This window comes from Moschus berezovskii, chromosome 10 (genome assembly GCF_049115385.1).
Source record: "Moschus berezovskii isolate FMDL1 chromosome 10, NW_MosBer_1.0, whole genome shotgun sequence".
Taxonomy (NCBI): Eukaryota; Metazoa; Chordata; class Mammalia; order Artiodactyla; family Moschidae; genus Moschus; species Moschus berezovskii.
This window is the reverse complement of record NC_142469.1, coordinates 56347819-56360619: the sequence shown is the minus strand read 5'-3', so window position 1 is coordinate 56360619 and position 12801 is coordinate 56347819. Positions and strand designations below refer to the sequence as shown.

Genomic DNA, 12801 nt, shown 5'->3' with positions numbered 1-12801 from the left:
GCAGGTATCTTTATGTGAAAGTCACTCAGTCGTGTCCAACTCTTTGCGACCCCATGGACTGTAGCTCACCAGTCTCTTCTGTCCATGGGATTCTCCAGCCAGAATACTGGAGTGGGTAGTCATTTCCTTCTCCAGGGGCTCTTCCCGACCCAAAGATCAAACCCAGGTCTCCCTCATTGCAGGCAGATTCTTTACCATCTGAGCCACTAAGGAAGCCCTTTATATACGTATGTCTAAAAACAAGTATGGAAAGATGGTCAGAAGTATTTGTGATGATAATCTCCAACTAGTATGAGACCATCGATTTTCATTTTCCACTGACACTTTGTTGAAATTGTTAAAATTCTTATAAGGGCCATGTCATCTAAATGTAATCAGAAAAAGAAATGGCAAAGCTGTTTTCATTTTGAAAAAAAAATAACCATATCTGCAGGACCTCCTTACATCTTTTGGTAACTTCCTATGAATCTATAATTATAACAAAATGAAGTTTTAAAAATTCATCTACCAATATTTATATTCTTATTTTTAAAAGCTAACAACTGCAACTAATACATCAGGCTTTTTAAGAAAACCCTTGTGAGTTCCTACTAATGGTCATCAAATATTTATCCCTGTCTCATTTAGATTAAAAAATAAAAAAGCTTCAAATATAAAGTCATGCTCTTAGGAACATGACATTTTAATCTTTTTTTAAAAGGTACAGGGCAAAGAAGGGGCAGAGGATAGTGCTCCCTGGGTTGATGACAAAATACCTCTCTACTGATCCTCCAAGCAGAGAGCCCAAATAGTACTTCCCAGGCACCACCAGCAATAACACAATCCCTCACTGAGGACGCACAAGGTCTTAAAGGATCCCCACCCCCACCCCCATCCCCACTCCCGAGACGGGATCAGAGCATCCCTTTCTTTTTTTTTAACTTTCTTTTTTTTTTTTTCCAATTTTATTTATTTATTTTTTTCAAGTTGAACAGACTAAATTTCTTTAAACAAACTTACTTATACTCCAGAGTCCTTTAAAAACTTAATAGCATTTATACATTGAAGGTATTCGATTAGAGCATCCCTTTCTAAATCATAAAACCATCTTCCTGTTACCTACCCCGATGAACACCCACTTCATTTATTTTCCATAGAGACCTCACAGAAGAAACACTCCAATATTACTCCTTTCATAAAAATATAACTTAACAGGAAATAATAATTTTAGAAGGGGTAAGCAGTCCCCCTCCTGAAGGTTTCTTCAGGCTTCAGAGCGAGGCGTGTGTCCAGCTGCTCCAACTATACTAACAAAAAGCAGAAGCCCGAAACATGACCAGAGGTGGTTAAGCTGCTGGTAGAGCACTTAGAGCTTGAAGGAAAGCAAGGAAAGGGCAGGACTTCCCTGGGGGTTAAGAATCTTCCTGCCAATGCAAGGGACACAGATTCGATCCAGGAAGATCCTACATGCCATGGAGCAACGAAGCCCATGCACCACAGCTACCGAGCCTGCTCCCTAGAGCCCAGGAGCCACAAGAGAAAACCCATGTGCAGCAGTGAAGACCCAGTGTAGGCAAAAATAAATAATTTTTTTTTAAATAGTATCATCTACCTTATTTTTTTTAAAAGAAAATTGTTAGTGTCTGACTCTCTGTGATCCCATAGACTGTAGCCCACCAGTCTCCTCTGTCCATGGGATTCTCCAGGCAAGAATACTGGAGTGGGTTGTCATTCCCTTCTCCAAGAGATCTTCCCGACCCAGGGATCAAACCCAGGTCTCCCACATTGCAGACGGATTCTTTACTGTTTGAGCCACCAGGGAAGGAAAAGGTAACACAGCCTGGCAGCTGCCACACCATTGCCCACAGGATGACTTCATCAAGGATGGGGGGCACAGGAAATCTAGAAAGCCAGGAGAGGCCACAGAGCAGAAAACTCAGGTTCGGGCCCTCATGCCCAGAAGCGGTCACAGCTAAAGGCAGTGATGTGGTGGGGAGTGATGAGGGGTCAGTGGCAAGCGGCCGCTGGAGAGCAGTCTCTCCCTCCAATGTAGAATCCCTCAGTGACACACACCTTCAAGCACTGACTGTCCACACCAAGCTGAACAAGGGTCTTTCAAATCCAGCTGAACAATGATTCAGGCCTTGTGGGGTCTTTTGCTATTTTCTCCTCCATTGCTGGCTTCCAAAATCCTGAATAATCTCCCTGCCTCTCTGTCCAGACTCACCCCTTGCATTCCAGTTCCACTCACAAAGATCCTCTGTGAGTCTAAGACCTGGGTCACCTTCAGTTCAGTTGCTCAGTCGTGTCCAACTCTGCGACCCCATGGACTGCAGCATGCCAGGCTTCCCTGTCCATCACCAACTCCCAGAGCTTCCTCAAACTCATGACCATCGACTTGGTAATGCCATCCAACCATCTCATCCTCTGTTGTCCCCTTCTCCTCCTGCCTTCATTCTTTTCCAGCATCTTCTGCTCTCCCAGATCTCCCAGCCTGAAATCCAGGTTCAGTGTCATATTCACAGAGGACCAGTGACCAAACTGAGCATGTCATTCAACTCTCCCAGCCCTACCTTAGGAATATCAGTGCCACACCCCTCCACCCCACATGCCTTCTCTGTAGAGAAACCAGCTCAGAAAGCACGGGCCATTGGGAGGTAGGACTTGGAGGGGTATATCATTAGCAGGGCAACCAAAAGCTTGGCTAGGTGAGGGACTTCCCTCTCTAACCTCCCAGCTGCTCTGCTTCCTGCTAAGAAGACCACCCCTCCCAATGCTGCTACTATGTAAGAGCTTAAAGTTGAACCTTGATCATCTGGAGGAAATGCAGCAAACTGGAGGAATCACAGTGGTGTGGAGATGCCTGGGGCTCACCTCCTTACTTTACTTAAATTCCTTCAGGGGCACACAGCCTACATCTTAAGCTTTAGACCTTTCCCAGTGCAAAATCCTGGACAGGGAAGCTAACATCCCTGGAAAAAGGAGATCTCAAACCAAATTAACTAGACATCTAAGGGGTACAGTAACTAAGAGAAGGGCAGCACACTGAATATATACAATGTAAGGCAGAATGATTGGGAAATACCAATTTAATTAATAAGAAATATCCTCCAAAGGATAAAGGAAGGGATTGTAATACAAACCAAGGGGAAATAGTAAGAAGGAAAATGCAAAGTTGAACACAATGGATGAGATAAATAGTAGGATGGTTACAAGAAAAGAATAGAGGGATGCAATGGAAGCTCGGAGAAGTGAATTCTCCAAGGAGGAAGAGGAAAAGAATAAAGGATAAAGGATAGGTTCGGAGAAACAGAAAATAAAAGCAGAGATTCCAGGATCCAGATTCCAGGATAATCAGGAACAGGAAAGAAGAAGGGGAAACAAACAAAAGAGAAAAAGAAATATGTGAAGAACATAGACAGTTTCTCTGACTTAAAAAGAGATTAAAGACTTCAGATGCAAAGGGTTTATAAAGGACCAAAGAAAATACGTAAAAATCCACACCAAGCCAGAGTATGATGATAGTCAAGAATGTTGAGATTAAGGATTTCCCTGGTGGTCCAGTGGCTAAGACTCCATGTTCCCAATGCAGGTGGCCGGGGCTCAATCCCTGGTCAGGGAACTAGATACCACACGCCTCATCTGAAAGATTTTGTCTGCCACAGTTAAGACATGGTGCAGCCAAATAAATAGATATTTAAAAAAATAAAAGAGTCGAGTGTAAATGCAAATTCTAAAAACTTCCAAAGAGGAAGAAAAAGAACCAGATGAACATCAGACTTATCAGCAGCAACATCAATGCAAAAAGACAATGGAGTAATATTTTTAAAGCACCAAAGGAAAAGAACTTTGGACAAAGAAGTATCAAATGTGCAGCATAATAAAGATGTTCTGGGGCATGCAAATCCACTGAAGGTTTGAACCATAAAGGCTCACTCAAAATATTCATCAAAGAAGTACTTACAGAAAAACATAAATAAATCTTGTAGGATAAGACATATGGGAAATAAGGCTAGTCAAATAACTCGCTAAGTTTTCTTAGTCATAAAAAGGACTATAAAAAGAGAAAGGATTTCCAGAATTCCAGAATTAAAACGTGAGGTAATAGCAACACACCTGGAATGAGCCCTGAAAAGAAAGAAGCCCAAGATTAACATGAATCTACTAACAGATGTGAATCATTAGAGGGCAAACACAGATTCTGACATGTATAAGAAGTGAGTAGGGATAAATAAACATGAATTTGGATCTTAAGAGCAACTGCCATAAGAACAAAAATAGGATTTATTTTAAATGACTAGAAGAAAAAAAATTTTTTTATCTATTAGACAGCAGGAAACAAAAAAAAAGTAGACGGAGGAGAAAAATATTAAATAAGATGTTAGAAATATGTCCTAATAAAATAATCATTACAAGTAAAAATGGATTAAACTCACCAATTAAGGACTCTCCAATTGGTTATAACTAATACATTGCCTACAAGAGACAAATACAAAAAAAAAAAAAAAATAGAGAAAGAAGATGAAGAAAGATATTCCAGGCAAATAAGCTGGAGAATCAATCTGAATATCTGATAATACATAACTCAAGGTTAAAAAATTCATAAGGGACAGAGATGGGTGCTATATACCAGAAAAAGAAATAAAATGGTAAAAGATGTAATCTTTCATATCATATGGCCCTAAACAATATAACCTTGAATATACACATACTCTTACCTAAAGGCAGAATAGACAGAATGACAAGAAAGAGACAAATCAAAAAATATACTTGAATATTTTAACTCAGTCCTTCCAGAAACTGCTAGAGGAGGCAGACAAAAAATAAACAGATGTAACAGTTCTAAATGATATACTAAACATGCTCAAACAAGTGCATAAAAAGAGCTCTACTCTCAGAGAATGTCTTTATTCTCAACATTTATAACAAGTAGCCATACACTAAGCTAAAGTATCAGTCAATTCCGAGGAATTAATATCACAAAGACTACCTGCTTTGACCATAAAGTTAAAAAACAATAACAAAATCGAAGTTTGTTTTTTTTAAATGCCTATGGCTAGAAATTAAGTGAAAAAGAAAAACATAAGGGAATTTTTTTAAAAAAATATCACTGAACAACAATGAAAACACAACCTGTCAAATCTGTGAGACAGTTCCAGCCTTACTCAGAAAAAAATGTATATTTTCAATGCATTCATTCTTCCGTTCCCTCTATGAGGCTGAAATGAGCAAGTGTTTCACTGACAGTCACCCAAACAGAATGCAAAAAGCTCCAGGGGAAAAACTCACAAAATCTACAAATATCTCCTTGGTGGCTTGCCGGATCCTCTGCCCCCAAGATTCATGAGAGATAAAGACAATTCTTCCAAAAAATAGAAACCTAAAGGAAAGAACCATGTCAGGCCCACCTTTATTTACAGCCGCCCAGCAGGCCTATCCATACTATTAACCAAAGAATACTCTTTGTCAGGAGAAAAATAACATGGTCCCTGCCTGAAACCTATGAAAAATCCAGACCCTTCTGGATTTAATGAGATCACTCATTAAACTGGATATAAAAATAAAAAGACTGGAACTAAGTTTCCTGAGCATCTACTAAGAACTGGGCACCGCTGCTTTCATACCCACTCCCTCTGGCACCAAGAGTGAACCCTTCCCCCACTGTGAGAACAAGTACTTCCCCTCCCCGCCATCACCCACCACCCTGCCTTGCCAGCCAGTACTGCTGCCACGAGGATAAAACATATTTGCACTAAAGTACCTGATAGGGTAAGTCAGCCATCCTTAAGTAAGTTTCCATTTTCAAACAGAAAGGAGATAAACTGGGGACACCATTGTTAGGTCTTGCAAACTGATGCAAAATAATAGCATCTTTGGAGTCAATCTCTTGCTGTTTCCTGTCAAAACCAAAACAGAAAAAAAGAACAATCCGTGTGTTATACATGCGGTTCCCTTAGTTAATCAGAGGTCCCTGCTAGGCTGCAGCTCCTCAAGGAATGAATACATCTGTTTGTCACAGGGCCTTACCTCACCCAGAAGCACTTTGAGGCGGAAAGCTTGGTCAAAACACAAGAGAACCTCACAAAGTCTGCTGTTACCATGACGGCACAGGCTCACGGCATGGGCTCAGGGGAGTAACTATATGTCACCCCCTCTCTAGTGCCTGTAACCTATGGGCAGGAGGTATACTTTCTGGGATAGGTCTACCTCTTCTCCACCTGGCTACATCTACCTGCCAGGGACAAGCTGGATGGATAAAAAAAAGGTATTCTGTGCTTACTGTGCATCAGGCATTGTTCTAAGGGCTTCACAGGTATTATCTCATTTAATCTTCACAATAACCTTATGAGGTCAGTACTATTATTATTTGCATTTTGTAGATGAGAAAAACTAAGGCACAGAAGATAAACCTACCCAAAGTCCCATTGCCAGTAAATGGCAGACCCTGGATTAAACCATGTAGTCAGAACCTATGTTCTCGACCATGAGTCTGTACTCTGAAGCAGTCTCTTCACCCACAGGACCTCAGAGGAACAGTGCAGATCTGCTCTGCCATGACTCAAGTCTGCAGGGAACCTGAGACTCTTGACTCTGCCGATCCCTCTTCCAAACCATTAGTGCCCTCCCCTGGCCTTTCACCTGAGGTGCCCAGGAAACTACCCTCTGGGTGCTCTCTCCTCCTCTCTCCCTTCAAGGCTCCACACTTTCACAATACAGCATATACCCCTGAACCTCTGCCTTTTCCCTTTCTTCTTTCTCATCCACACACCTATCTTTTCCTTTGGCTACTTTTCTGGACAATGAGGACTTCCTTGGTACAGCTTTTCAACAGCCACCATGTAGTAGATGGAATGCTGGACTCGACTTCTGGACATGTGGGGTCAAGTGCAAGCCCTGCTTCCTACTAGCTGTGGCACCTGAGACCTCGTCTACACTCTCAGATGGAAAGTGAGGACCGTACCAGTTCTGTCTCCTTTATCGTGAGGACTAAATAAGACAGTATCTGTAAACCTTTGGTGGCTACCAAACACTTTGTACCAGCCATGGACTTCATTCTCATTCAAAGAGATACGGTCTTATCCCCTTAAGGAACAAAATCTCATTCCACACAGCGCCACTCATATACCATATTCGGGAACTTTTGCAACCTCCATCTTTCACTCTACCCAATCATTTCTGAGTCAGATAATCCTCACTCCTCCCCCTTGGCATTCCCTGAGCCTCTGATTCTCTCACATTGTTCCTAGTTTAATCCCACACATCCTTCTCCCCAAGCAAGCAAGGGCAGGCTCTTCATATCAGCATCACAAGGATGCCCATTTCCTGCAGAATCTCCAGGAAAACAAACTCTCTCGGAGAAGTTTACCATGTGAGTGTCATTCCTGCTTAAAGAGTTAAAAACAATTCACTTTGAAAATACTGGTCAAAAGAATAAAAATATTTGCTGCCTCTTGACAATACTTGCTATAAAACAAACTTTTTCATCTAGATGAGATGTTTGGGAGGTCAGATATTAAAGTTAAGAAGCCATTTAGACTATGTTTCTAGAAAATGCAACTGTAGATTTGACAATTAACTGATCTTGTCCAGTCAAGTTTTTCAAACCAGAATAAGTTCATGTAAATTCAGCCAGGCAAAAATTAAAGAACTGAAAGAAGAAAAGATAAACATAAAATTCCCTGCTCCACTGGCCAGAACAACCTAATTCTGATGGTTAACTTGGGCCCTGTCATAATAAAAATGGATGCGACTAGCATATGTCAATGACTTTGTGTACATTATATATATTATTTCATTCTGACAGTAACACCATAGAGTGAATATCGTTATAGCTTAAATTTAGTATTTAAAAAAATTTTTTTTTGGCCACACCACACAGCATGTGGGATTTTAGTTCCCTGAATAAGATCTGAACCCAAGTCCCCTGCATTAGAAGCACAGAGTCCTAACCACTGGACCACCAGGGAAGTCCCTAAATTAAGTATATTATACCATACTTATATTTTATAGTAGACAAGGAAACTGAAGTTCAGACAGCTTAAGTAATTTGCCCAAGGAGTATCAATTTAAGATCAAATTGTTAATAACTCTAGTTCCCAAACTCCCAAGCACTTCAACCACGCCAAAATGGGAAATTTCCCAGTTAATTTTATTAAAGTAGCCAGTTTGACTCAGACCACTCAAGCCTGGAACTTTCTGATGAAAGCCTATAATAACTAACAATGGCCAACTTTTAGTGAATGCTCACTATAAGGTCGAACTCTGTAGATGTGACAGTTAACTGATCCTGCTAAGCATGCCACGTGTTAACTCATGTAATCACCTCTGTGAGGGAGGCTAGTATTATTATTCCCATTTCACAGATTATTTCCATTTCACACTTAGGACCCAAGTTGACTCTTGTGTCCAAGGTTACATGGTTGGTTTAAGGCACAGCGAATTTGAATCCAGTCTGGCTCCAGAGCCCTCCCTCAACATCAGGAAACTCTCTAACTTGGGATCAAAGGAGCAGGTAATCTAGACATAAAGTGGCCTTATGATAAGGACTGTACAAGGGAACACCTGTCGAGCAGCAAGACTAGCCCTACTCCCATGGTGAAGGGTATCACAGATGACCATGCTTCTGTGTACTGTCTATGGACTGTTAGTTTACAGAGATCACATGTTCCATGGGCTGCTCTGATTCTCTTAAGTTTTCTAGGTTGGGCTGAGCCCCTGTGCCTAAAGTGCAAACAAGCTGTGGATAACAAGTCATTTCGGTATCACTCAATTTACAAACAACACATTTCCAAATGCTGGACTGAATTCAGGAGAGCTGCAAGTCTCTTTCCACTAGGAGAGAATAAAGGACTGGGACTATATTTCTTTAAAAATACCATGGTGGGAAAAATATTAGAAAAATCCAAAGTACCTACTTTAGGTATTATACGGTACTCATTAAGTAAACGTCCCAAATAATTCTCACCTGTCAACTTTACTATCCAGTCTGGTGACATAACCATAGATTATGGTTAAGTCAACACAGCAGGAAATCCAAGTACAGTGGTGAAGACTATGATTGCCAATAAACTCAGACAGTGTAGCCATTGCAAGATGGAGTTTCCATCTGATATATTTCAGACTGTTCTGAGTTTTTGCCTAAACTACACTGACAACTGAAACTTGGATTTCACATCAATCAAGGGACGGTCTCTATTCTGTAACCTCCGAATCTCAGTGCCCCACTTTCCTGGGTCTTCTTTCCCTATCCCTTCTGTGCCCTTAGCAGTTGTCAAAAATTCAGGTCGCTGCCACAGGCTTGTCTTCCCTGGGAACTGCCCCAATTCTCCTTTCTTTCTGCCATCAAAACTTACTCCAGAATTGGTACTTGTTACGAGAAAGTAGTAACAGTGTGGGCACTGAAGACACACATTCTCAGATTTGAATCTGGATCCCACTACTCTTACGTGTGGTCTCGGACAAATTGCTTAAACTCCCTCAACTGAAATGTCCTCATCTAAGAAGTGGAGATCAAGCATTCAATGGTAGTGGCAGAGGAGGAGGTAAAACACAATCAGGAAGGTAAAGCACTTCTAAGCAGAGCCTGCTACTAAGGACTCAAAAACAGGCAATTATTTATTACTTGCATTACAACAGGGTTTCCCTACTCAATATAAACATCTGTCAAGAAACAAAAGTGAATAAACCAAAGATCAAAAACACTTTCTCAAATAAGTATCCAAGTGGGCAGAGGGCTCTTCAGAGTTGTGACCACACCTACCACGGTATGGCCTGCTCCCAGGGTCAACTCTGAGCTCTCCCACCTGCCTCCCCATTTCTGCAAGGTCATTTAAGCAAGTTTTAGACTCAATCCGCTGAAGCTGTGCCTCACTCCCGCCTCAGAGTGGAAGACTGGTGAGAAGCCACATGGTTTAAGATCCTCAAAAGGCTTTGGACAGGTATCTAATTTCAGAACAACTGGGTGACATTTTAGTTACTTGCACAGATGTTTTCATTTTTCATTCAGCTTGAAACCTAACTTGAAATCAAGTCCTAAAACCGGCAATTATATAAAATAATCTAGGGAAACGATTCATGTAATTTTTTAAAAATTTGGTTCAACGATATTCAAGACACTGGGCTAAATGAGAGAATTCAACGATAAGCTTAAAGTAAAACTTATCAATTATGGCTAAATATGCAAGCCAATACACTTCCCCAGACCAAATGATTTCCTCTCTCAGAGATCGGAAATTTTCCAAATACCTGTTAGGCTGTCACAATGTCCTCCTGGAATCCCTGCAGGTCCCTTAAAGGTCACCTATCGCTGTCTTTGTTTATAAACCTATTGTGTAGGATTCCGCATGGGAAAAAGGCATGAAGACACATTTTCTCACTCTCTAGAAAATACTGGCTAATAGGGACGTTCTGAGCTACAGAAAACTGCTCTTCCTGGTCCTCTCCCAGAGACAGAGGTCTAAAAGGCATGGAAATTTTAACCATAAATTGTACCAATTAGTCAAAGCACTAGTCCCAGGGGCCTACGGTATTATTCTATTCAAAGATCCGGCGTCCGCCTGCATGTACCAACAGTCAGGGCCTCCATTTTCTGGTATTTCCGTGTCAATCCTGTAAACATTCTGCGGCAGGCAGCAGATGCAAGTGTTTACGGCACTGGGCAACTCCCGTGCACGCCCATGTGCTAGTTCAGTCCTCAGATCCCCTACTGTTCCCACAACAATGGCATTTAAACCTGAAGATGGTGCTTAGCTTTAAATACCAGGTTAGCAGATAACCGGGTTAAGGCTGCATCAAAATCGCACACTCTGCTGTGCATCCCTCACAGAGCCCCAGAGCTCTCTGGAGCTTGTGCAATTTCAGCCTTTTGATGATGGTGACACTTGGGGAGGGACAATGAAAAACTAACCTTTAAGTAAAAACTAAGGGGAGTGGTTAATATTCCAGCATGATCGTCTACAAACAAAAATGTAACTTAGTATTTCTCCAGGGCCTACTTCTACTGTCGCAAACACACTGCACTTAGGGTCTTCATGACATACTAGTATGCTCCACAACAACCCAGAGAATTTTTGCTTTAGCACCAAACGATAGGGATTCAAGTGTTTTCCCCTCCCGGTACCAGTTTAATTCTCCTGTCAACTCGAAACTGCCCCTCATGGCCGGGTGACCACGGACTGTCTTCTGGCGAAAGGGAAGGACAGGACTCGGGCATTTGGGCAGCGTGACCGAGGGGCTGGCACGGGCCCCCCCTCAAGCCGGCCCGGCCCTAGCCAGGCGCCCCTCTCTGCGCCCCTGCGCGGGGCCCTCTCTCCGGCTCACCTAATGACCAGGAGTTCGTGGAGCAGATACGCAGCTGCGGCCAGCAAAGCTCCCCCGGTCAAGTAAAGGGTTTTCTTCCACCAGGGATCGGAGCCCAGCCCTGCCATGATCCCACCGTAATCCTGCAAAGGGAAAGCGATGATGTCCCCATAAAAGGAGAAGGGCTCCTCGGACCCGGCCCACCAGCCGAAGAAGGAGACGCTCTGGTTCCAGCTCAGATCCACCACGCACGGCCTGGACGAGGCAAAGCCAACCCCCCAGTGCATGCTGCGCGGCTGGCTGCGGGCGCCCCTCCCAGGGCCCGCGCCGCCCGCATGGGAAGGGGCCGGCGCGGCCGGGCGCGGGCTCAGCGGCGCGCTGGGGGCGCGGGCGGCGCGGGCAGCGGCGACCGAGGCGGCGGCGGCGGCGGCAGAGGAGGGAGGGCGCGGGCCGCGGGCGGCGGGCCTGGCCGGCGGGGCCCGGGGGCCCTGGGCGGCAGCGGCGGCCGCCGGCTCCCCCCGCAGCGGCCTCTCCGCGCCGCTCTTTGTGTCGGCGCCGGGAGAAGGCCGCGTGATGTCATTGCTCCCCGGGGCAGGGAAACAGAGGCGGGATAAAGTCACCTACCCCGCGCCCTGCCCCCGCCCCGCATCTCCGCGGTCCGGCGGCCTCCGCCCCGGCCGGAGCTGCAGGGCTGGGCGCGCCGGGCGGGCTCCGCGCCTCCAGGCGGCACGGCCGCGAACGGCTCGGCGCGCGAGGGCAGGGCTGCGGAGGTGGCTGGAAATGCGGCTCCGCTCGGAGGAAGCTGCAGTCGGGCCCGGATCGCCGTCCCCCCCCCGCACCCCGCGGCCCGTCCTCCGCCTCCGCTCCAGCCCCTCCCGCGGGCGCGAGAGCGGGGCGCGCGCAGGACTCACCTGGGGCCGCGCGGAGCTCCAGCCGAGACACCGCCCCGCGCGAGCCGGGGACCAGGGCCCGGGACAGGTCATGGATTACATTGTTCTGGCCATCGGGAAAGCGCTGTGTCTTTGCAGAACTTATAAAAACATACTTATCACATTGCACGGTTACCTGGGTCTTGGCCATGTGCCCCCGGAGAGATGTCTGGTTTAACAAACAACAAAAGTGTACCCTAGAGAGACTTACCCTCTAAGAGACACAGCCCAAGTACTAGTCTTTCCCCAGGGAAATCATTTTCAGGGAACTTAGGGATGGAGCAGGGTGGGCCCGGGGAGGGGCGGGGGGCGGGGGGAGTGTTGTTTTTCCTTTTCGGTGCAGAAAATCTGTCAAACGTATACGTGCGCGTGTGTTCAATTGGTTTTGCCTTTAACTTTATTTTTAAAAGTTCATTTGTGCTAAGAACAGGGTCGTGCTTCATAGAAGTGTAGGATAAACACACAAATTTTATCAAGAGCATGGATAGTCTAAAATTGTTAAAAGGAAATGAAAAAAATTCAAGTAGTAGGGGTTATCACTTTTAAGGTGAAAGGACAGATATGGGAATCTAAGCTTTTGTGTGAGGGAGGGGAG

The 12801-nt window shown here is 44.5% G+C and overlaps 1 protein-coding gene across 3 annotated transcripts in view; it reads right to left on the bottom strand.

The window, feature by feature from the left end:
- FAXC (failed axon connections homolog, metaxin like GST domain containing) overlaps positions 1-12082 on the bottom strand; it is a 76576-nt gene extending 64494 nt beyond the window's left edge. For 2 of the 3 annotated variants that reach the window (XM_088840699.1, XM_055433129.2), the window contains exons 1-2: positions 11299-11676; positions 5741-5876 (exon numbers count right to left, since the gene is read on the bottom strand). In XM_088840699.1, coding sequence (XP_088696825.1) covers positions 5741-5876; positions 11299-11564 — 402 coding nt within the window. In that variant the 5' untranslated portion in view covers positions 11565-11676. Of the gene's footprint in view, positions 1-5740; positions 5877-11298; positions 11677-11901 lie in introns of those variants that run through there. The other variant, XM_055433130.2, reaches the window with a different exon arrangement.
- Between the last annotated feature and the right edge of the window lie 719 nt (positions 12083-12801).